Source organism: Danio aesculapii, chromosome 9 (genome assembly GCF_903798145.1).
Source record: "Danio aesculapii chromosome 9, fDanAes4.1, whole genome shotgun sequence".
Taxonomy (NCBI): Eukaryota; Metazoa; Chordata; class Actinopteri; order Cypriniformes; family Danionidae; genus Danio; species Danio aesculapii.
The window spans coordinates 34,152,891-34,175,863 of record NC_079443.1 but is presented as its reverse complement, the minus strand read 5'-3'; the positions used below and the strand labels follow the sequence as shown (position 1 = coordinate 34,175,863).

The following is a 22,973-nucleotide window of genomic DNA, read 5'->3' as shown; positions in this document are numbered from 1 at the left end:
GGGTCGCCACAGCAGAATGAACCGCCAACTTATCCAGCATATGTTTTACGCAGCGGATACCCTTCCAGCTGCACAAAAACACACACACACTCTCATTCACACACATACACTACGGACAATTTAGCTTACCCAATTCACCTATACTGCATGTCTTTGGACTTGTGGGAGAAACTGGAGCACCCGGAGGTAACCCATGGCAGCACGATGAGAATTTGCAAACTCCACATAGAAATGCCAACTGACCCAGCCGGGGCTCGAACCAGGGACCTTCTTGCTTTAAGTGATTGTGCTACCCACTGCGGTGATGCCCACCCTTTTAATCACTGGCTTTTATTACTGATTAAATGCATTTAATTCCTGGGATTTAAATATGGCTTTTTAGTTATCATTAAGTCAATATTCAAACGAAAGATAAATATACTAATATTCTAAACCACCTCATTCAAATTGGAGTCAATTTTGGAGTTAAATTTGAAGTAAATTAACATTGTGCACTGGAAAGACCAGTGGACACCTTAATCCACCAGTGGACACCTTCATTGGGCCAACCGGGTGGACCTTACAAGTATATGTATAGTACTGTATATGTCTCTGCCAAATATTGTCTTATTATAATGAAGTATGTATCAATGGAAAGCTTATAACCCTAACTCTAACTCAATTGACCAGAATTATCCAGGGAAGTGCTTAAGAATTATTTCCTATGATTATCAATGTTAAAAGCAGCTTCATTTTTTTGTTGAAGCAATGCTACTGTTTATGAGGGAATTAGATTTTTCCATGATCCTTTTATGGATGGAATGCATTTATTTTTTATATTTTGGCAACATTTAAAAGTCTTTACAGTAATTTTTTCCTTTACTATTTTATTACATAATTTCTGAATAAAAAACTGTCTTAATTTCTTCAAAACATTCTTATCTCTATTTGCTATTACCTAATAACACTAAACATTTAGTGGTAGTGTATTTTCATTTTTCACTTATAAGTTTATGTATTTAATTTATGGATATTCAAATCTCTAATAGATTCATGCTTCTCTGTGTAGTCCATACATAAACAAACAATTTCTGCTAAAACCAATTGCATGTTCATTTTTTGATAAACACACATGTGACATCTAAAAAGTGGGATAAAACAGCCAGACAGTTACTAGCATAAATATACCTTATATATTAATAAAACATTAATCATTTATGTCAAGTTATTGTGGCACAATGACCAGCTACTTGTACATTTTCAATTACTCTTTTACCTGTCAGTTTTACTGTTCAACCTTTCTCCTTTTTGACACTAACAATATTGTCTTCTTTAGAACTCAAAATCATGGTACTCATCAAAACTGTAACAACACTGTAAAAAGAAAAGCTCTGCGTCTGAATGCTTCTTTCTGACCTGTTGAGTTGGCTGCCAGTGAGGCTGGTGTTGTTACCGTTGTCTCCCAGCATCACTATACAGTAGCTGTAAAACGCTCTGACCACCTCCAGCAACACATCAGACAACACCAAAGGCCCTGTGTGAAAAAATAACAAGATAGGAATAATTATAGAAAACAGATAAACCAAATAACAGTTGTAGAACTTCAGCCATGAGAGTGTATTTACCTATCTCTGATTTGTCCAGCAGGCTAATGATGATGCGAAACGGCCTGAGATAATCTATCAGGTTGTCAGGGTTAGCCTCGATATCTTTCTGCTTCAGAATATTCACCAGAGCCTATGAATATAAAGAATGTATGAGTAAATGTTCACCACAGATGTACAGTTTGCGTACACTAATCTGTGGAGCAAAGAATTCTGAACATTTCTATCAGACGAAACTCTTTAACAAAAAATACTTTTTTAGTTTAGTTAATTTGTTAGTTAATATTACAATAATGTAAAATGTTGGTTACCAATCGCATGACATGCAGATTTTTTCTTCTGTTTTTGTATTTACTTTATTTTATATAGAAATTTAAAGGGACAGTTCACTCAAACATGTGAAAACTGCCCAACGCATCACAGGGACTCTACTTCCAGCCATTGAGGACATCCAGAGGAAACACTGTCTGTGCCGAGCACGCTGTATTCTTAAGGACTCCTCTCACCCTGCTCACAGACTATTTTCTATGCTGCCTTCCTGCAAGCGCTTCAGCCTCCCCCGGACTAAAACCAGCAGACTGAGGAACAGCTTTTTCCCCAGAGCTGCCTCCCTTTTGAACTCTGCCCCCCACAGACTCTTTTGCCCCCTCACACACCCACATACTCTCCTCATAACTTACACTCCCCATAAACAATTACATATCATTAAATATTTGCACAATTAAAACTGCACATATTCATAACACTATGCTGCACTAATTCATCTTGAATTGTACATACCCACTGTACATATACATTTGTAATTATGTATCTATCTGCATATCCTGATTCCTAATAGCTACCTGTACATATATTTATCGATTGTAAGTCTCTGTTCATAGTTAATACAATCTGTATAATGTTCATAGCACATTTATCTGTAGATATCACCATAGTTTTTCTATAATTGCACTTTATAGTTATACCTATATCCAGCTGCTATTGTACTCCTGGTTAGACCTTATACTTGTACATGTGTAATGACAATAAAGTTGAATCTAATCTATATTCTGTTATCATTTACTCCCAGTGTTCCAAACCTGTTGAAATGTCTTTCTTCTGTTGAACACAAAGGAAGATATGGTGAAGAATGTCTTTGTCTTTGCCATTGTCTTACATAATATTGTTGTTCCTACTAAAGTCAACGTCAATGACTGATTTTTTCCAACATTTCTTTTGAATATTTAGTTGTGTGTTGAACAAAAGTATAAAATTCATAACAGTTTATAACCACTTGCGTGAGCTAATGGTTGGGTGAACTATCCCTTTAAAACTAATAAATTATTAGTAAATAAACTAAATAATTATTAGCGCTTCATTAACTTATGAACACGCTGCAGTTCTTTCAGAAATACACAAAAAAAATCTGAACTCCAGTTTGGGAAATGCTGATTTAGGGAACACCTGCAGTTCTAACTGAAAAGCTCCACTTTGCCATTGAACAAGTTATATGATGTAATGTGACTTTGAGTGAGTGTTATCATCCATACCTGCACCAGTAATTCTCTGGAATGTGTATTAAAGTAGAATGCAGTGTATTCCTCCACAGTGCTGTAGTGACTGGAGTCTGCAGCCCCCATTCCTCCTTTAATGTCCAAGCCTGACAAGTCACACACAATAAAAAAAAACCTCAAACCTGTATGTTCAAATGCATATTACACCTTTCCTTTGCATACAGTAAAAAAGAAAAAATATTTCTTTAGGTAATGTTCTGAAAATGTATCTTTAGTACCGAGCATCCATGCATAGAGGCGCCGGTTGAGAGACATGTCTCTCCTGAGCAGTGTGAGTGAGGCTGCAGACACAACACTGATCATCTCATCTTGCTTTAATGGAATTGCACACTCGCCAGGATCCTGCACACAAGAATATTTAAAAAGACTATTCAATTTGGGGCAGGTCTAGGCTTTACTCAAATGTAATTGGCAGTGAATAGAGGAATTAAAGGGATAACCTGGAAGGTCGTGAAGGGGAAGAAGTAGAGAAGGATTTCCAGCGTGTTCCTCTGGACCAGAACATTAGAGTCTTGTAAAGCAAGACAAACAGCTTTCACCTGGAGCAGAGCGAGATAAGATGGTGTACATTTCAGTCACGCAGTTCCTTCAAAACAATAGGCCTTAGTGTGTACACTTAGTGTGTATAATATGACCTGAACACTGTGAGGACTAAAAATATAGTCAATACGTTGTACTAGTTCTAACCCAACTTTCACTATAAAATGTTCATTACTGTTTAGGGTCAGTAAGATTGTTTTTTTTATTCAATACTTTTATTTTTAAAGGAGGCTTTAAACTGCTCAAAAGCCACAGTTTTGACATTTACAAAAGGCAAAAATAAATTTGTTTTAGTGTAGAATTGTACCTGATAACCACAAGTATAAAAGTCATGGACACTTGTTAAAGACACTTATTTTTGTTTAAGAAATATATATTAAAAGATTTGTTACCGTTTAAAATTGGAATAAATATTATAGTTGCATCTTTTTTGTCAATAATATTCCAGGTTTAGATTGTCACAGTTTGTGTTGAATTAATTTTTTTCCACTTAGTCATGGAAATGACTTTCATTACAGATTTTATTGACAAAATTAAAAGGATAGTTCACCTAAAAATAAAAATTATTTGGGACTTTTTTTTAAACCAGTTTTGATTTTTTGGTCTGTTAAACACAAGAGAAGTTATTTTGAAGAATGTTGGAAATCGGTAACCATTGACATACATAGTATTTGTTTCTCTTTCTATGAAAGTCAATGTTTACAGGTTTCCAACATTTTTCTAAATATATTATTAATAAATAAATTATTAAATTAAATCTGTTTTGGAAAAAGTCAACGGTGCAATGACATCAATGATGGCAGTCTTGATCATTTTTGGGTGATCTATCCCTTAAACACTTATTTAAAAGCATGTCTTTTTCTTTTCTACAGTAATCTACGTTGAAACATTCACTCAAACTCACCACTAGTCTGTGATCTGTCCCAAGCATAAATTTCTGTTCTTTAGCTGTGATTGAGTGGTCAAAATGTGCAACGATGAAGAGTGAAGCTGGCAGCCGCACCAGAGGACAAATGAGCACTGAACCCCACAGTGCCCCATAAAACACAGACTGACCCACCAACACTGACAGCTTCACAAGCAAGGCATCCGTCCTGAAGACAGGCAGAAAGAAAGATATGGAATTATAGTCAATGCTTTATAAACTATCCAAAGAATATTGTAAACCTACCTACATCATTGGCACATGAACATTAATTTTAAGATCAATAAGGACACATTGTTTTGCTCAAAGGTAATCTAACTTTAGATTATAATATTTATTTATTAATTGAGACATGGTGACAAAGAAGTTCAGGGAATCATAATAAGGAAATTTTAAGATTAAATGCAAGTCAGAATGAAAATAATTTATTAATTTTAAAGGAATACTTTACCAAAAAAAGGCAATTATTCCATAATTTATGCTCCACCAAGTCTTCATATACATGTTTTTTCTTTCAAATGAATACAATCAAAATTATACTTCCTAATATATGGGCTTTTCTCAGCTGTATAATGGCAACGAATAGCTCCAAAAAGGGCCTTCATTCTTCATACAAGTAATCCACACAACACCAGTACATTTATGAATTCCTTCTGAAGCAAAGTATTCAATTTTTGCAAGACAAATATGCATATTTAAAGTGTTAAACTATTATAACTGGTTTCCAGTAACTGCCGTCCACACACACCCATGAGAGAGCTGCAACACATCATGTAGGACAGAAAAAAAATTAAACATAAAATTTTAAGTCAGATATTAATACAAATCTACAGCATAGACAAAACAAACTCACTTCTGTTTACTGTAACTCACTCCAAACAGAAGTGTACATTTTCATCTTTGCTTCCCCTATTCTTACATTGTAATTCAAATCAGTGATCATTTACTAACAGAAGTTTTTATATGCTTATTTCTCCAATGAAAACAAATTGCTTTTCTTCAGAAGGCATTCATTAACCCACTAGTCTGAGCCAGGATATTATTCAATGAAAGTGATATACCCCTAGCATGAGTATACTATGAAATTATTTTAGTTATGTTCCTTTAAAGTAAAATCAAAATGTTTATTCTGTTAGCACACAATGTTATACTTTAGGCGAATGATTAATCTGTGCAAGGTAATGCAGTAAAAAAAGGTTTGTTTTAGTAATTTTTAATCAAACTCTGAACAGTGGCGGACCTTCTCTGCTGACGTCAGTTTGACGGCTTCAGCCACAATATTCTCAACCACACCCATCTTACAGTTAGTTATGAAAAAAATGGTGCACAAAGTGAAAGCCCCACCCCTACACAATATTTCATTTCAGTACATCAACATATTGGAATAAAGGTTACAGCAACTTCCGGTTGATGCAAACTAAGTCTCACCTGTCATAGACCTCTGCTCCCTCCTCCAGTCCAGGCAGCAGGCCCATGATAAAGGCCTGCAGGCTGGGTAGCAGTGCCCTCTGAAGGGGCAGGAAGTACCTCTCGTACAGAGTCAACAGAACGGGCTTTACAGACATCGCTGCATGACCCAGCAATGGGAACAGGCCTGAGCTGAAGTGCGCACACACACACACACACACACGCACGCACACACAAATGATTCGATCTGTGATCTCAGCAACACAATATTCACAAAACATCTCAAACACTTTACATTTCACCCCAAAAATGTTGCATAAATGAAGCCTATTTTAGAATCTTTTTGATTGTTTGCAATACAATGTTTTAACATTTCCTTTTGATTCTCATAATAGCACTGCAAATTGTTTGATTGTATTTACAGTGCAAATTTCATTTACAATGCATTTTGTATTTTCATTGCAAACAAAATTTTTCTAAATTAGTAGAAGTACTGGGGTAAATGAACCTATCTTTCTTTATTAAAATATTTTCTTAATTTTGAATCTGACTGGAGTGAAATAACACTTGGACATGGCTATGCAAGTGCTTACTGTATCATACACACCAACCTGTATATGAAGAGATCCTTCGCAAGCCATTTTGTGCCAATGATTTTAAAGATGACCTCATAGGTCTCAAGTGCTTTGAGATGGACACCGCTGGGCAGGGCAGGATGCAAACACTGAGCCAGACGCTTTCCAATGATCAGCCGGCGCGGTAACAGAGAGTACTTTAGATTACTCTGGAGAGCCTGAGAAACAATGAGCAAAAAAGATGCTGAATAAAAAAGAACGATCAATATTTCAAATTTCTCCTCATTTTTAATCTATGCTTAATTTTAAATATATGGCATATAAATCATGAAAATAATCAAGCTTTCCAAAAAAAATTATATACACATTAAACTTTATAGAACTGATTAAAAAAGAATGATACAAGTTACTACAACACTAATTATGGGATGATTGTTGGGTTGCACAAAATATCACAAACATTATCATTATATTAGCAATAGTATATGCAATATACTAATTGCAGACGTGTGATGAATTACATTTATTTCATGCAGTGGTAGTTTATCTAAATTTGATGAATTCTATGGAGCCTTGTTATTTTTATTCCCACCTCCTTTATGGATGCTGTTCTGCTATTGGCTAGTCCAATACCAAAGCTGAAAATAAATACTTATGGTGGGATTCAAGACATGAGTGGAAATTGACAGCAGCCAATCAGAGTCAGAATATCTGCATATACATGGTGTAAGAGTTACTAAATATTTGCACCCTGACACAGATTTGTAGTCTGAATTAGATCTGAAAAATGTATTTGCTTGTTTACTTTAATATCTTTAAATACATAAATGATTCACAAACATAGCTAATAAAAATTGCATTTTAATAGGGAAATTTTATTTTGGAAGCAATATTGTTATTAATCGCAATACTCAAAGATATCACATATAATATTAAATATAAGTAGCACAGCTCTAGTTGATTATATCAGAAAAATTCACAAATCATAAAAGCTATTATTTTCACAGACTGCAAGAGTCTTGTGTTATTATCCATGACAAGACTTTTCACTCCTCTCTCTCTCTCTCTCTATATATATATCTTACTCAGCAACCACATTTGCTGAACAGGTTTCAAACCAATGATCAACATTAGCTCAGAGGAGGAAGTGAGACACGGGTTTTCGTTTGTTATTGCACAGCACTTCAGACATATTTTTACAAAACAAAGCTTCAATAATGCTAAATGATATCAAAATGGAAACAAACTTAAAGTGTGTTAAAAAAAGAATAATGAAGACATACTGTTACTGTCACTTTAGCCGTCGAGTAACAAAACATTTACATTAAACCTAATAGATTTCTCTCATATTCAGACAGCTTGTTTTGTCACTCATATAATATCCGGAAAGTCCCATTGAGCAAACAAAAAAAAAAAAAGAAAAATCACATGCCGTACAAAGTCATATAGAAGGAGATTTAAATATATTTTATTTCCTTTTTTCAAGGCCGCACATACAACTGGTTAGAATTTGCAGATGAAGATAGAGATGAAGAGTATTTGTCTAATCTATTAGATAGTGTACACAAGCCATGTTCAGCTTATTCAAATAAGCTGTACTTTGAACATGGTCAAGCAGGAATGTTTTATAGAACGCCTTCATTCAACAGGACTGCGGATCATTAAGGCCATTTTCCCACTTCCCTAAACAAAATCTGTAACAAGACCGATATTCTACTTCCTTCTCCTCTACTCTCAAATAGAGTTAAAGCAAAAGCATTCCAAAATGCCTATTGTTTTAATCTTAAAATACTTTCCTACTGGTTTAATCCCATAATGTAACTTAATTGTGTCAAGACTTCTAGTTCACAGATGTTTCTGCATCAGATATTCAGCATCAATATCAATATGTACACATCTGCAAGAGTCACATTGCAGGATCTGCAATATGGAGTCGGGATTAGAGCGGACTAGGAGCCACAGTTCAAAACACATGATATTTTTTAATTTAATCATAATAGAGCGAAAGTTTATCATCTGCATGTGTTTTTAAGGCCTGTGACTATGTGAGAATATCAACAGCGGGACAAGAAATTGTACTGTTTGAAATTAACAAAGATATTTTTGTATTGAATTGATTATGCCATTAACACTATTTTAGGTCTCACTTTATATTAGGCGCCCTTAACTAATATGTACTTGCACTGAAATTAATAATTTTTACAACATGCTTATTGCGTAAATACATGTTTTTACATTGTACTTATGATTGATTAAATACAGTGCATCTGGAAAGTATTCATAGCGCTTCACCTTTTCCACATTTTTTTATGTTACAGCCTTATTTCAAAATGAATAAAATTCATTTATTTCATCAAAATTCTACACACAATACCCCATAATGACAATGTGAAAAAAGATTTTTCAAATTGTTGCAAATTTCTTAAAAATAAAAACCCTGAAAAATCACATGTACATAAGTATTCACAGCATTTACTGTCAATCTCTAAATTGAGCTCAGGTACATTCTGTTTCCACTGATAATTCTTGAGATGTTCAGCAGCTTAATTGGAGTTCACCTGTGGTTCAGTTGATTGGACATGATTTGAAAAGGCATACACCTGTCTATATAAGGTCCCAGAGTTGACAGTGGATGTCAAAGCACAAACCAAGCATAAAGACAAAGGAACAGGATTGTCTCGAGGCACAAGGCTAAGGAAGGTTACAGAAACATTTCTGCTGCACTGAAAGTTCTAATGAGCACAGTGGCCTCCATCATCTGTAAGTGGAAGATGTTTGATAAACCAGGACTCTTCCTAGAGCTGGCCGGCCATCTAAGCTGAGTGATCAAGGGAGAAGGGCCTTAGTCAGGGAGGTGATCAATAACCCAATGGACACTCTGTCTGAGCTCCAGCGTTCTTCTGTGGAGAGAGGAGAACCTTACAGAAAGACAACCATCTGTGCAGCAGTCTACCAATCAGGCCTGTATGGTAGAGTGGCCAGACGGAAGCCACTCCCCACCTGGAATTTGCCAAAAGGCATCTGAAGGACTCTCAGACCATAAGAAACTCATCACCAGGCTAATACCATCCCTACAGTGAAGCATCGTGGTGGCTGCAACATGCTGTGGGGGATGTTTTTCAGCAGCAGGAACTGGAAGACTAGTCAGGATAGAGGGAAAGATGAATGCAGTAATGTACAGAGACATCCTGAATGAAAACTTGCTTCAGAGTGCTCTTGACCTCATACTGGGGTGACGGTTCATCTTCCAGCTGGACAATGACCCAAAGCACACTGCCAAAATATCATTGGAGTGGCTTCACAGCAACTCAGTGAATGTCCTTGAGTGGCCAAGCCAGAGCCCAGACCTAAATCCTATTGAACATCTCTGGAGAGATCTGAAAATGGCTGTAAACCGTCGCTTCCCATACAACCTGATAGAGCTTGAGAGGTACTGCAAAGAGGAAGGGGCAAAAATTCCCAAAGACAGGGAGGCTGTAATTGCTGCCAAAGGTGCATCAACAAAGTATTGAGCAAAGGCTGTGAATACTTATGTACTGTACAGGTGATTTCTCAGGTTTTTATTTTTAATAAATTCGCAACAATTTCAAAAAATCTTTTTTCAAATTGTCATTCTAGGGTATTGTGTGTAGAAAAAAAATTTAAGCGCTATGAATACTTTCTGGATGCACTGTGCATGCATGTAAATACAGTACATCTGTAATTACATCTTTAAATACACAACTGACCATCCCTTACACCTTAATCAACCCATACCATAATAACCTATCCCTAGAAGTGTTCTGCAGTCCATTATGAACAGTTAGTAAATTATTTAGATTTTTGACACAAGTACATAGTAGTTAAGGCCACTTAATATAAAGTGGGACCCATTTAGTATTTGATCATTAAAAATCTGTAGCTGTACCTGAATACTGTTAGACTCCACAGAAAACCATGACACACTGTTTATTTCATTGCATTTATATATGTTTGTAATTCGTTTATTATTTGTATGCATGATTCATGATTCACATTTCCCAATCAAGCTGAATGAATGAATTGCATTTAGAACTATTCAATATCGCAAAATAAATAAAAAAAGTCCAAATTTATTGCAATTATTTCACACTTTTCCAATGTTGTGTTTAGCCCTACAAAACAGCTCTTTATGCAGCTTTATGATATTTTCTTTTCATGTTACTTAAATTTGAGTCTAGTGTCATAAATACACTGGTTTGTAGCCTGAGCAGTTTGACCATTTATTGTCATTTGCAATTCCTAGTCAGTTATTCATTGAGGAAAATGAATTGGAAGTTTAACATAGTCCCATATTCACAGAAAAGAGCTTACGTCTGGCATGCAAAATAAGGTGTATACAAAGCTGATGCTGTTTGTTTAAACTGTAGAGGGGGGACACGTGAGGAAAACCTAATGTAAATAGTAAATATTTGTGAATTACGGTATTAATTGTGTTTTGCTTGTATATGTTTTTTGCAAAATGGCAGTAGCCATTCACTTGCATTTTTAGAATCATGAAGAACCACAGTGTCAGTGAACAGGAAATTTAAAAAACAAAAAACTATTTCAGGTATTCTACCTTGTTGAGTTTTCCCAGTGATGAAATGAGATCGGCCCATTCACTAGATGACTCAAAGTTTCGCAGCGCCTTCTCAATGACGGCTGCATAACTTCGGTAACGGTAGTCATTCTGAAGCTCGGCTTCTTCTGGATCCATCACGCCTCAGTCATGTCCCAGCATGCTCAGCATCTGTCTATAAGACAAAACATCATGCAACTTGCAACTAATCACTGCAAAAAAAGATACAAACCATCATGATTTTTATTACCATCTTTCTTATTATTACAACTATTATTGTAAAAATCTTTATTGTCTTTTTTGATCAATTTATTAAATACTTGCTAAATAAAACATTGGCTTCTTTTAAAAGAAATACTTCTGTTTCCAAACTTGTAAATTGTAATGTAAATAATCTTTCATTTAAAGTATTTGTAAAGTGAATGGGGACGCTGACAATGGAGGTGCGGACCCAAATGCAGGGTTTATTGAACAGAGAATGGTCAGGTGAGCAACGGTCAACACAGGGACAAACAGATGTATACAGGAAATCCAGGGTCGTGGTCAATACACAGGCGAATGGTCAGTACAGACAAGCAGCAGGCAACGCAAGCAAACAAACAGACGAGGGTCAAAACTCAGCAAAGCAAGGCAAAAGAAAACGCGTCGTAATGTTCACAAAGACAGTATAACAAGACTCAGCAACTGGTTTAAAGTCCATGTAATCAGTGTGTTAGCAATTAGTGGGGAACCGAAAAAGGTGTGAGTGTGTGGTGCATGACAGGATTAACACATTGGGGGGAATCTCTTCATTCACCACCAGTGTGCAGCATCCATCTGGATGACGCAATGGCAGCCATATTGCGCCAGACTGCACACCACACACCAGCTGATTGGTAGAGAAGACAGAGTGATGAAGCCAATTATGATGTGGGAATGGTTAGGAGACCATGATGGACAGAGGCCAGTGGGCAAATTTGGCCAGGATGCCGGGGTTAAACCCCTACTCTTTTCCTGAAGGACATCCTGAGATTTTTTACGAAAACAGAGAGTCAGGAGCTTGGTTTAACGCCTCATCCGAAAGACGGTGCTCACTGAGCAGTATAGAGTCCCCTTCACTATACTGGGGCATTAGGACCCACACAGACTGCAGGTTGAGCACCCCCTGCTGGGCTCACTAACACCACTTCCAGCAGCAACCTGGCTTTCCCATGTGGTCTTCCCATGTCGGGCGCAGACCAGCTTAGCTTCAGTGGGCGACCACAGATTTGTAGTCCTGAGTGAAAGTGAATGATTCCCAGTGATCTACAACCCTGATGGTGACAGTATTCAATTTCTCATTACTCCAAAAAAAAGAGAGTTAAAAATTAGACAAACAATATGATCCACTCATTTAAAGTAAAACTAACCAACAGAGTCCAAAACATACTGTTCATCTGAAGATTCATTGAAGGGCACAGTGTGTTTTTGCATCTCAATTGCCCTCTCAGAGGTCATACACAACAAAAATGTTGAGGAAAACAATAAAAAATAAAGGTGAAAATGAACTGCCTCTAAAGAGTGATTGAATAGGTCAAACTGTTCAAAATGGATGGACTGCTGAATGAGAAACAATTTAAAATGACTTTAAAACAACTTTAAAATGCACTATATAAATGCACTTTACATTAAACAATCACTTTTGGCAAACCGACAATAATAAAATAAGGGCAAAAAATGCAAAAAGTTCTGTGTGGACCAACTAATGAACAAGACACCCAAAGCAACAGACACCATAAGATAGATTATGGTCTCTGCGTAAATATGGAGACATCTGTTATCTCTCCGGTGATAAAATCCCTAAGAACACACACATACAGGCATGCAAACACACGCTGTGACACTTACATCTGTTCAATCTGATGCTATGAGCCTCAAATGGGCATCTAGAGATTTGCAGAGGATTTAACAGGCAGAAGCAAGCCCCAAAACACGTGCCTGTTGAACACAAACCAACCCAAAATAATCTGATCTCTATCTACTTACATCTACTCCAAGTACTCTAAAAACTACCAGTTTGGCTTTCCGTGAATACACCTATAAATGTATACCACATTATTTGTTATGAATTTAGATTGTTTATAATTCAACTCGTAAATATGCTGCTTAATATCAAGTACTAATTTCGCTTCCTGCACTTCATTCACACGTCAAAGTGGTTGTGTGTCTGGCAGGAGGCAGAAAGCCAATATACAAAACACAAACACTCACACAATTATCCAGGCTTATGTTCTTAATATCACCAGCAGCTTATGCTCATTATAACAGCCGCTCATTAATAAAGCCGCAAGGAAGCAACGGAGAGCCTTTAAAATGATGATGGCTGTTTGTTAAGTCTTACAAATGGCAACTAGAGCAATATGATTATCCATATTTTTATCTTGTATACACACTGCTTGACAGAAGCCAAAACAACTATTGTAATAGCATTGTGTGCATGGAATCATATTATGAAAAATCAAAACAAAAACATTATTTACTATGGATGTGTCTGCTAGAGCTGCTCAGTATTGTGATTTCTGTTTTAATTTTTGGTCACTTAATCAGTGAACCTAGTGAATACATTTCAAAGTAAATAATTATCGACAAAATTATATGAAAATAAAGGTTAAGGGATTCCTGTATGTGTTTACTTGAACGTTTGCAAAAGTATATACTGTATTAAAATACTTTTGATTGAACACAAGCAGAATATTTAGTGTTAATATAGTGTTAATAATTGGGCTCAGAAAGATTTTTTTAAATAAACAGATATTTTATTTAACAAGATTTCAATTGAGAGAGTAAAGATTTGTACAACAGTAGTAGTAGTAGTAGTAATAATAATAATAATAATAATAAAAATAAATGTAAACTCATACATAAGAATGTTTATATATTCCCATTTGTATTTTTACTAAGGAAATGTCTGTGTATGCAAACTAGGGCTGTGCGATATTAGAAAAATCTGATATTGCTATATTTTGTATTTCTGCAATATGTATCGTGATGTGAATACAGCTTTATTTGGAAAGAACTCTTCTTTTTAGATTGATTGGGGTGATTTTGTAGGGGATTGGAGCTTGTATTATATATAACAAACAACTTACAAACATATATTAATAAAATACAGTGAAGATAAAAGTAAATTATAGTTTTCTAGAGAGTCTAAAAGAATTTAGGTTCAGATATTGAATGATCAACACTGCGTAGTGTTTATCGTCTAAAATGTAATCTTTATTAAAGACACAAACACTAAAATTTCTAGTGGCCGAAAGTTTTAAACTCTGAAATGTTCACACAGTCACAGGCCTTAGATGAATAGTTCCCCAAAAATGAAAATGCACTCACTATTTACTCACCTTTCACTTTTATCTTTATGTGTGTAAAATAGTGAGTAAAGTTACATTTTTGGGTGAACTACCATTCTTAATCCATTATAATTCAACTCTGCATTGATTCTAATCAACTATAATCCCAACTATTGCGGATACACACATTGTGATATCGGTGCTGAAACAATATATTGTGCAGCCCTAATGCAAACTAGTATTTAAAAACGTGTGCGTGTATATATTATATATATATAAAATATATGTTATATATGTATAAAATGAATATTTTCAGGTTTAACTGTGTGCACATATAATATACAGTAGACAAGATTTGAAGTGGATCAAAAAAGATTTTTTTTAAATGTCCCAAGACAGGTATGGGTATTGATTAACAAATTTAGGACAACTTTAATGAAAGGTTTTGATCCGCTTCAAATGTTGACTACTGTATATATGTTACGCTCAGCAAGAATGGATGTGATGGCAAAGCTGAATTATCAGCAGCCACTACTGCCCTTTTCAACATCACATGATCTTTCAAAATCAATATGATAGGCTGATGTGTTTAGAAACATTTCTTAAGAAACATTTCACATAAGCAATGTTGAAAACAGTTGCTTAACATTATTGGAAACAAAGTATTTTTAATGAATAGATTGTTAAAATAGAAACAACTAATTAGTAACATTATACAATGTATTTTCTGACACTACTGATCAAATTATAGCAACTCTGAGCCCATATTGTGAACCATTTTGACATTTTTAAAGAGGAGACATGTTTCATTAGTCACACACCAAAGAATATACATTTATAAAAGCAGCTCTCCCTTGGCCATGTTTTATTGTACATACAGTAGCTGTGCAGGATAATATTGGACTATTGATCCTGTCATTAGCATGAACCTCTTTGCAGAATACAGTACCAGTGAAAACAGTGCACAGGGTGCCAGTCAAATCTACTGTAAATGGAAATAGATGTGTTTGAAATAAATACATAGTCATTAATTACAGCAGTTATGAAAGTATCTCTGCTATACTTGTTTCACAATGTTTAAGCAATAGCTTCACTCAAGCAACAGTAAAGCACAGCAAAACAACAGAGAGACATGTTATGTAACTCAAATCTGTCCTTGTTGTATCCATTGACTTCCACACAGAACATCATATCCAACCTACCCATGCATATTGAGCATAAAACCTCACTGTTTAACCTTTAACCGCTGAAATCTACAATACACTTTAATATGCTGAACACTATTATTCTGAATGGCTGAATGTATGGAACTATAAATATTAATTTTGCATAATTTTAAACAAAACAAATACAATCCTAACCAGAATCTATTGCCATATTTGAAAGGGTATTAATTATTAACCATGGTTTAAAATAAATCAACCATTTTAACATTTAATTACATCCATTAAAACGTGTCATGTTATTGTGAGAACTAGTAATGACTCACCCACTGCAGCAAACCAGGATGGTCGACAGACCACAGGATTTCGTGCCAAATAAACCAAATGAATTTAAATAAATCGACAGTTTTAAAAGCAGTAAAAAGCCAGCGGAAGAAAGGACAGAGGCGTCATGCTAAAATTCAAAGCTGAGAGCAGCTAGAATTGAATCGCTCAGCTGATTTCCACCAAACAGATCATTTGTGTACACTTCCTGATGGGCGGAGGGGTGCAAACCACGCGGAGATGACACGAGCGGTGCAAAGACGGCATATCGTTAATTGTACTTTCAAAATATAATTTTTTTTTCATTTACTTTAACCAATATTTTATCTAATTTCCGTTACGTGCTGGGCTAAAGAAGGACATTCGTGACAGATCTACATTCTCTGTCAGTTTTACCCCCGTTCGTTGGTATCTTCCAGGATGTCATCTGTTTACTTTTCTCGCACCAAGCTGTCACATTTTACAGTGCCTGACCATCAGTGCTTTAGTAACGATAATAGCGCTTTACAGACTATCAGGCATAGTTTACTAACGCCATGTTACACCATAAACGACTTTTAATGAGCATCAAAAATGGATGGATGGATGGATGATGGAAAGAGAATGTCAAAGAGCTGTAATTAATTCTCCCACTTATACGTGGTCTTTTCGGCATAGTACAGTATAATATGATGGGTATAGAAAGATATGATGAAAATTAATTTTTAGAGCATCCCATTCTATCTGTATGTATGCCTTACCTTAAAATCCAGCTAATATACCATGCTCTAAATAAGTACACCCCATTTTGAAAATGAATATTTTTATCCATTTCTCAGTGAATATAGGTGATATATTTTGGTGCATGTTAACAATATATTTATTAAACAGATATATGTATCAAAATACTATTTTAGTTACCCAACATCTTTGGAAATAGAAAAATAATACATTTAAATTCATGAGAAAATAGAAAAAAAATTCAACAAAATTGTATAATTTCTTTGTTGCTTTTGAATTTTGCTCTTTTTTATTTTTTTGTTTAATATTTTTCTTTAACATATAAAAGTGGTTGTACTTATTTTGGACAATTATCATGAGTTATTTTGTTAGATTAGGTCCAGACTTGGGTTTAGTACTGACTAACAAATATTCATCACAAATATAATATTGTAAAGCATCCTATAGAAAATATTAATCTAAATGAGAGAGAGAGTTAATTGTGAGAGGTGAACTTATATAAGTTAAACACTGTAGTTCACACTGAACGCGCTAAAATAACAATGTTTTGAGAAAATGACCATGTTTTTTTTCTTTTGATACCTTTTTACCTGTTTTTACTTTTTCTATTGTATCAGATAATACTGAAATGCTACTAATTAAGTCCACAAAAAAATCCAATAAACAATACGGTATACAACATTAATAGACTGTATCACAGTCTTTTTTATTGTATAATATTGTTTGTTTTTTCCTTTTAGTTATAACTTAGTTTTTCATAGCTATACTGTATATTTGTATTTGTGTGTGTGCATTGCAAACAAAAAATAATGCAAGCACTGCTACTGACCTTTATTGACCATAAGCAAAGGTTTTAGCAGTTTGTTGGCCTGTAGCCATCAGGTGTGTAACACAATGCTCATCACACAGCTAAAGCTTAACCAAATTTGTGTCATGCAACAAGACTGATGCCACACACACACCAGCACATCTACAACAGAAGAGCTTAAAAATATGTTGTAACAGTTCAGGCAGCATGGTGGCACAGTGGGTAGTGCTGTCGCCTCACAGCAAGAAGGTTGCTGGCATTTCTGCGTAGAGTTTGCATGTTCTCGCCGTGTCCATGACCTCCGGGTGCTCCGGGTTCCCTCACAAATCCAAAGAAATGCGCTTTAGGTGAATTGGGTAAGCTAAAATTGACCGTAGAGTATGATTGCAAATGAGAGTGTAGGGTGTTTCCCAGTGATAGTATACAGCTGGAAGGGCATCCGCTGCGTAAAACATATGCTGGATAAGTTAGCGATTCATTCCGCTGTGGCAATGATGAGAGAGCTGTGTAAAAGAAAGAGTGACTGATAAGTTCATACAGTAAATGATTACTGCCTAAAGTGAATGACAGGGTTTCCCAAAGCTGTTAATCACCCATGGCTTTATTAGTCTTGGCTTTATTTTTGTTGAATAAACAACGACAGTGTGAGACGTCATGTGCTGTTGTTTTATTAAGACCTGCCAAGGACCATATAGGTTTCCATTATGTCCTAATACAGAAAACCATGAAATTCAATAGGGTGCTCAAGCTTTTGCACATGATGTTTCACATGCTTAAACCATATTACAGCTGTTTTTTTCCGGTTTTCACTGACTTTGTATTGCTGAAATACTCAGCAGGGTGACCACATGAATACCAAAAGACAAGATTTCACCCTTAGCAAGGAAAGGTGTTCGTTCTAAATTTGATTCGTATAATGAAATAAATAATCAGACAACAAAGCTTAAAAGCCTCAACATAAAGCATATTAAAAACAGTGCTGATATGCACCTACATGTTTCTGCAACTTGCCTTCATCTGGGTGACATTGGTTTCTAAAATATAGCATGTCCCCCATAAAGCCTGGTCATTCACAAAAGACAAATGTGGTTCAACACTGCAGCCAAAATGCTCTCCAATTCAGGGTAAGAATTAGTAGCTCAGTCTCAATGTTAAAGTGAATTTGGACTGAAAACCCACGGTGTAAGAGCAAACCTTTCATCAGTTGTGTGGACAGAACTGGTCCAAAGTTCACTTTAATGGTGAAGGCAAGCAAAATTTCTTTGGGTCTGATGGGAAACGTTATTAAACTGGTTAAAGACTTAACCCAAAGTGTGTGCAGTGGCAAATCCTAGTGACAACGTTTTACAGTAGAACCCAATTCCATCAATGAACTCTGGAAGAGTCTGAAGAAAAGCGTATTAATATTACAGCAGAGTTGTGTGAAAGACTAGTGATGTCTTATGAGGGGACACTGTTCTTCATAAAATAAAGCATTTAAGTACATTGTTTATTTCCTAATCCTTGTTCTACTAGAATGGTACAGCCACACAAATTCCTTTAAAAATCTAATTATAACTGAATAAATAATAAGTCATTGAATTTTTCATTTTAAACAATTTTCTGAACTTTCTGTTGCTGGGGAATATTATGAAAACACCAGCAAAACACTACTAATAACAAGAAATGTTTACTTCTGTAGGATCATGTGACTCTGCAGACTGGAATAAATGCAGTAATTTAAATTGTAATATTCCACATACGTGGTTAATTGCATCAACACATTATCAAAAGACAACCATACCGTTGAACTGTTAAAATAATCCAGATATCTGATATGGACACGTCAGTAAAGTAAAATGGGAGTATAATTTGAGTGTGCAGGTCAAGTTCAATTTATTGCGCCCTCTTGTGTTTATCAAATATAATCACATAAATTCAGAGAAATTTGGAAAAATCTGAAAACTGTGGTAGGAAAATGAAAACCAGCAGGTTTATGTTCATGAAATTATGAGTAAAGTGAATACATAACAGTAAATATAAATATTTTATATTTTAATATTTTTAATAAAAGGAAACCTTAAAGAAAAGGTACTGCCTTAGGTCTAAATGTGTGCAATAAAACGGGATACATTTGATATAAAACTAAACTCTCAAGGAGAGAAAAAAACAGCACCACATGCATTTTAAATGTTACAGAATATTTATTAGGAACACAACTGGACAAAGTCATTCATCTACACAATAGCAGAGAGGTTGTTTGTTCTTCACCTCCTGAATGTTGATTTGATTAGGTCTGGTCAGTCCACAGGACTTAGGTATCCCTGATCAGCTTGGTGAGCTTCTGGATCTTTGTCTTAGTGGACATGTCCACATACTTATCCCCAATGCTCACAATCATGCCACCAAGGATTGAGGCATCAGACTGTGGAAAAGAGGGAGTCACATTAAACATCTGTATCACATTAAGAAAGTCAAGATCAGAAATGACTTTAAATTGAAACAAGCAATTTATTTGGGTGCTAACTGTCACAAGGATGAGCAGGTGAAGAGATAAAACAAGAAATTGAAAAGACAAAAGGGACATTTGCAAAGTGATGCAACAAATTGAATATGTTTGACCAACTATTTTCAATTTCAAACTCTTACATGTGCTTGTGCGTAATTCAGAGACAATTTCAATTTAAAAACGTATGCGTGCTAAAGGTGAAATCTATGAAATGCTAATTATCCTGAAATTTCAATAATAGTTTCAGATTTGCACCTTGCAAACACCTAACTCTATTAATTCTCCTCTTTCAGCATATATGATCAGCATTTAAATTCTTTGAGTTACAAGATCTGCTTAGATCTGACAAGAAAAAAAAACATCTACTGAAAAAGGTTATTTTATAAATCTGAACAATGAGTGAATTTTACCATTTTGTTACCTTTTTATAAAGCTTTATTATACTTAAGCCTGTCACAATAATCAATATTTTGACTTATTGCAGAAAACATGGACATGATCTTAAATTGATAACTATATATCACCCAACATATTTACATGATTGGAGTTCATATTTACATGAACTCTTTTAGATAATGGTCACTGACAGCTGAAAAAAAAAAGTTTTATTAATTTTCACATTTTCTAATTTGCATTACTATTCTGTTGCATTTATACAGTGGCATAAAATGTTCTTAAAATGACAATAACATCAGTTATCACAGTAATTTCAGAGACAACACATCACACAACAGAATTATTTATCGAGAAAGCTCTAAAATCACATCCAGTAAACAGCTAATATGCTGTAACACAGGCATGTTACATTATAAATGAACATTTTTTGCTTTTGTAAAATAAAACCGAACCTCTTTAAAATGTTCAGAGAGAGAGAGAGAGAGAGAGAGAGAGAGAGAGAGAGAGAGAAAGAGAGAGAGAGAGAGAGAGAGAGATAGAAAGAAAAAGACCACCCTGTGGAGCAAATACACATACCTTGGTCTCAAGCTTGATGGTCTCTCCCTTTGCAAGGAAACCATTCAGCGCCACTTTCAGCTCTGCAAGATTAGCTTCATCCAGAGGCTGTAAATATATACATATTAGACAAACAGAGTTTAGTTTAAGACTAATGAAAAACAAATTTAATGATTAGTCAGAACCCAAAACATTTAAGACTGATAATGAGGTTATAAATGAGCAAGCAAACTAATTCATATAACGCTTACCTGAGCGGTGGTGACTGAGCATGTGACCTCTCCTCTGTGGGCGCTCATCATTTTGCTAAAAGCTGCGATGACATCAGGGGTCAAGGTCAAGCGGCCATTTTCTGATAGGACATCTGTGGATATAAATAAAACACATAATATAATCAATAACGTCCTTCCTCTATTTTCTAAAAGCAAAATTCTATAGTTATTTTTCAAAAGTACTTGAGAATTTGCACAGTAGTTCATCCTGGATAACACAGAAAACTCACTGATGAGGTTGATGGTTATGGGGGAGACTTTAGCCTTGGTCAAGGCGTCCACAAAAGTCTTTTGTTTGACAGAGCGCTTGACATGGGGGTTCATCACAACACCTGACAGCTTAGGGTCCTTAATTAGGCTCTAGGAAGTGGAGAAATGAGTATTGAGCATGAGAACCAAGTCAAGCATTGTGCAAAAAATAGAATCTAAAATAAATATTGACAGGGAAACTCACAGACACACGTCCAAGTTCCTGTTCCACCTTGTCAAGGCTTTTCTGCTTGCTGGCAGCAGAGAACAGGGCAGTAGCATAGCGTCCCTCGACCCCATAGACCTGAATAGGGGGCTGAAAAAAATACACTACCATATGAATACAGCCAGAGGTGTAAAACAGATTTATTTAGACCACAGAAGTCTACATAAATACAAAAACATAAACATATTTTAATGTATATGACCGTAAACGCATTGATAAGTGCATAAGACTAAGTGCGAAGTCAAAAATAGATAAATATATGTAACATCTGTAAATTGCTCTGACATTCATACATGTTAACTTTTGCTGGATACTGAAATACTGAAAACTGTTTTTATTTCCTGGTACGAAATGTTCATTTTGTGTGAATGACACAGCTGAATGTATTATTTACCTTGATAAGTTTTGCTGCTGGTCGGATCACTGAGGTGCTAAATTGACGCACCTGCATGGAGAGGAAAACAATATTTTCAGATTTATCAATTATTGCAAACTGTTAAATCATAAACATTGATATATGGTCTATGACCCAATGGGTCACAAAACCCATTACATTGCATGATATGATGAATTTAAGACGCAAGTTCAGTCACATTTTCAGCGCTGCATCCTTCAGATTGAGCATTGAGAGCAGAAACTCATTCGGTGATCGTGGTCCTTTTCGAACAAGTAAATGAACACTAACACCTCAAAAGGTAAGAAGATAAATAACATTATATACTATGTAACGAATTAAAAGAGCACACGGTTTGAATGACTGTCTAACGTTATGTTGCGGATTCGACACTGCCTGTCAAGGCCTCGCTCAGTTTCCAGGCATATCACGTTCGTTACAACCACTCAAATATTTACAATTCTTAATGTTTGCATAGTGTTATGAATACAAAAGCAAACATTTATTGATTTTCTATAAAGCGAGTACAAGGTTTTCAGAAAGTCATACCTGCAGCCCCACTCCAAGCGCTGCCATTTTCTCCTGCGACTGTGTAGGTCAAAAGAACTGCGCATGTGTACTGGTCTGGGATGAAATACGCAAGAGTTGCGCTCGTGCATTGTGGGTAATGTAGTTAGTCAAATCAGTGGAAAATTACTCTGACAAATGACTGGATTAGTTTGGTGAAAGGCGTAAAGTATATAACTTCCCCCTTTTCTTTGGGAAAATACCTTATTTTCCACTATATACCACTGATTAGGCAAACATTTATTTTATTGGCAACAAATCATTTTTAGATTTAGTAAAAATTCAAATAGCTTACTGATACAGAAAGCTTGAAAACATGTTATTGATCAGGGGCTTTCATT

The 22,973-nt window shown here is 35.4% G+C and overlaps 2 protein-coding genes across 2 annotated transcripts in view; both read right to left on the bottom strand.

Annotated features, from left to right (window-relative positions):
* The window catches only part of dop1b (DOP1 leucine zipper like protein B), a 43,658-nt gene extending 27,516 nt beyond the window's left edge, over nucleotides 1-16,142 (bottom strand). Inside the window, exons 1-10 of the mRNA XM_056465523.1 lie at nucleotides 15,960-16,142; nucleotides 11,163-11,337; nucleotides 6,620-6,801; nucleotides 6,030-6,200; nucleotides 4,581-4,770; nucleotides 3,577-3,675; nucleotides 3,355-3,478; nucleotides 3,113-3,222; nucleotides 1,605-1,716; nucleotides 1,396-1,513 (exon numbers count right to left, since the gene is read on the bottom strand). Coding sequence (XP_056321498.1) covers nucleotides 1,396-1,513; nucleotides 1,605-1,716; nucleotides 3,113-3,222; nucleotides 3,355-3,478; nucleotides 3,577-3,675; nucleotides 4,581-4,770; nucleotides 6,030-6,200; nucleotides 6,620-6,801; nucleotides 11,163-11,300 — 1,244 coding nt within the window. The 5' untranslated portion in view covers nucleotides 11,301-11,337; nucleotides 15,960-16,142. The remainder of the gene's footprint in view (nucleotides 1-1,395; nucleotides 1,514-1,604; nucleotides 1,717-3,112; nucleotides 3,223-3,354; nucleotides 3,479-3,576; nucleotides 3,676-4,580; nucleotides 4,771-6,029; nucleotides 6,201-6,619; nucleotides 6,802-11,162; nucleotides 11,338-15,959) is intronic.
* Nucleotides 16,143-19,648: 3,506 nt separating this feature from the next.
* Nucleotides 19,649-22,701, bottom strand: atp5po (ATP synthase peripheral stalk subunit OSCP). The gene is made up of 7 exons (XM_056465527.1): nucleotides 22,615-22,701; nucleotides 22,066-22,116; nucleotides 21,651-21,761; nucleotides 21,427-21,556; nucleotides 21,176-21,288; nucleotides 20,946-21,032; nucleotides 19,649-19,889 (listed from the first exon to the last, which is right to left on the bottom strand). Exons 1-7 carry the CDS (start codon nucleotides 22,639-22,641, stop codon nucleotides 19,779-19,781), a joined length of 630 nt encoding a protein of 209 aa, XP_056321502.1. The 5' UTR covers nucleotides 22,642-22,701; the 3' UTR covers nucleotides 19,649-19,778.
* Nucleotides 22,702-22,973: the final 272 nt, after the last annotated feature.

Coding starts and splice junctions, on each gene's coding strand:
- atp5po (XM_056465527.1), bottom strand. CDS start 22,641: ATGGCAGCGCTTGGAGTGGGGCTGCAG. Junction 21,762..22,065: donor CAGCAGCAAAACTTATCAAG/GTAAATAATACA, acceptor TATTTTTTTCAG/CCCCCTATTCAGGTCTATGG. Junction 21,033..21,175: donor GCTCAGTCACCACCGCTCAG/GTAAGCGTTATA, acceptor ATATATTTACAG/CCTCTGGATGAAGCTAATCT.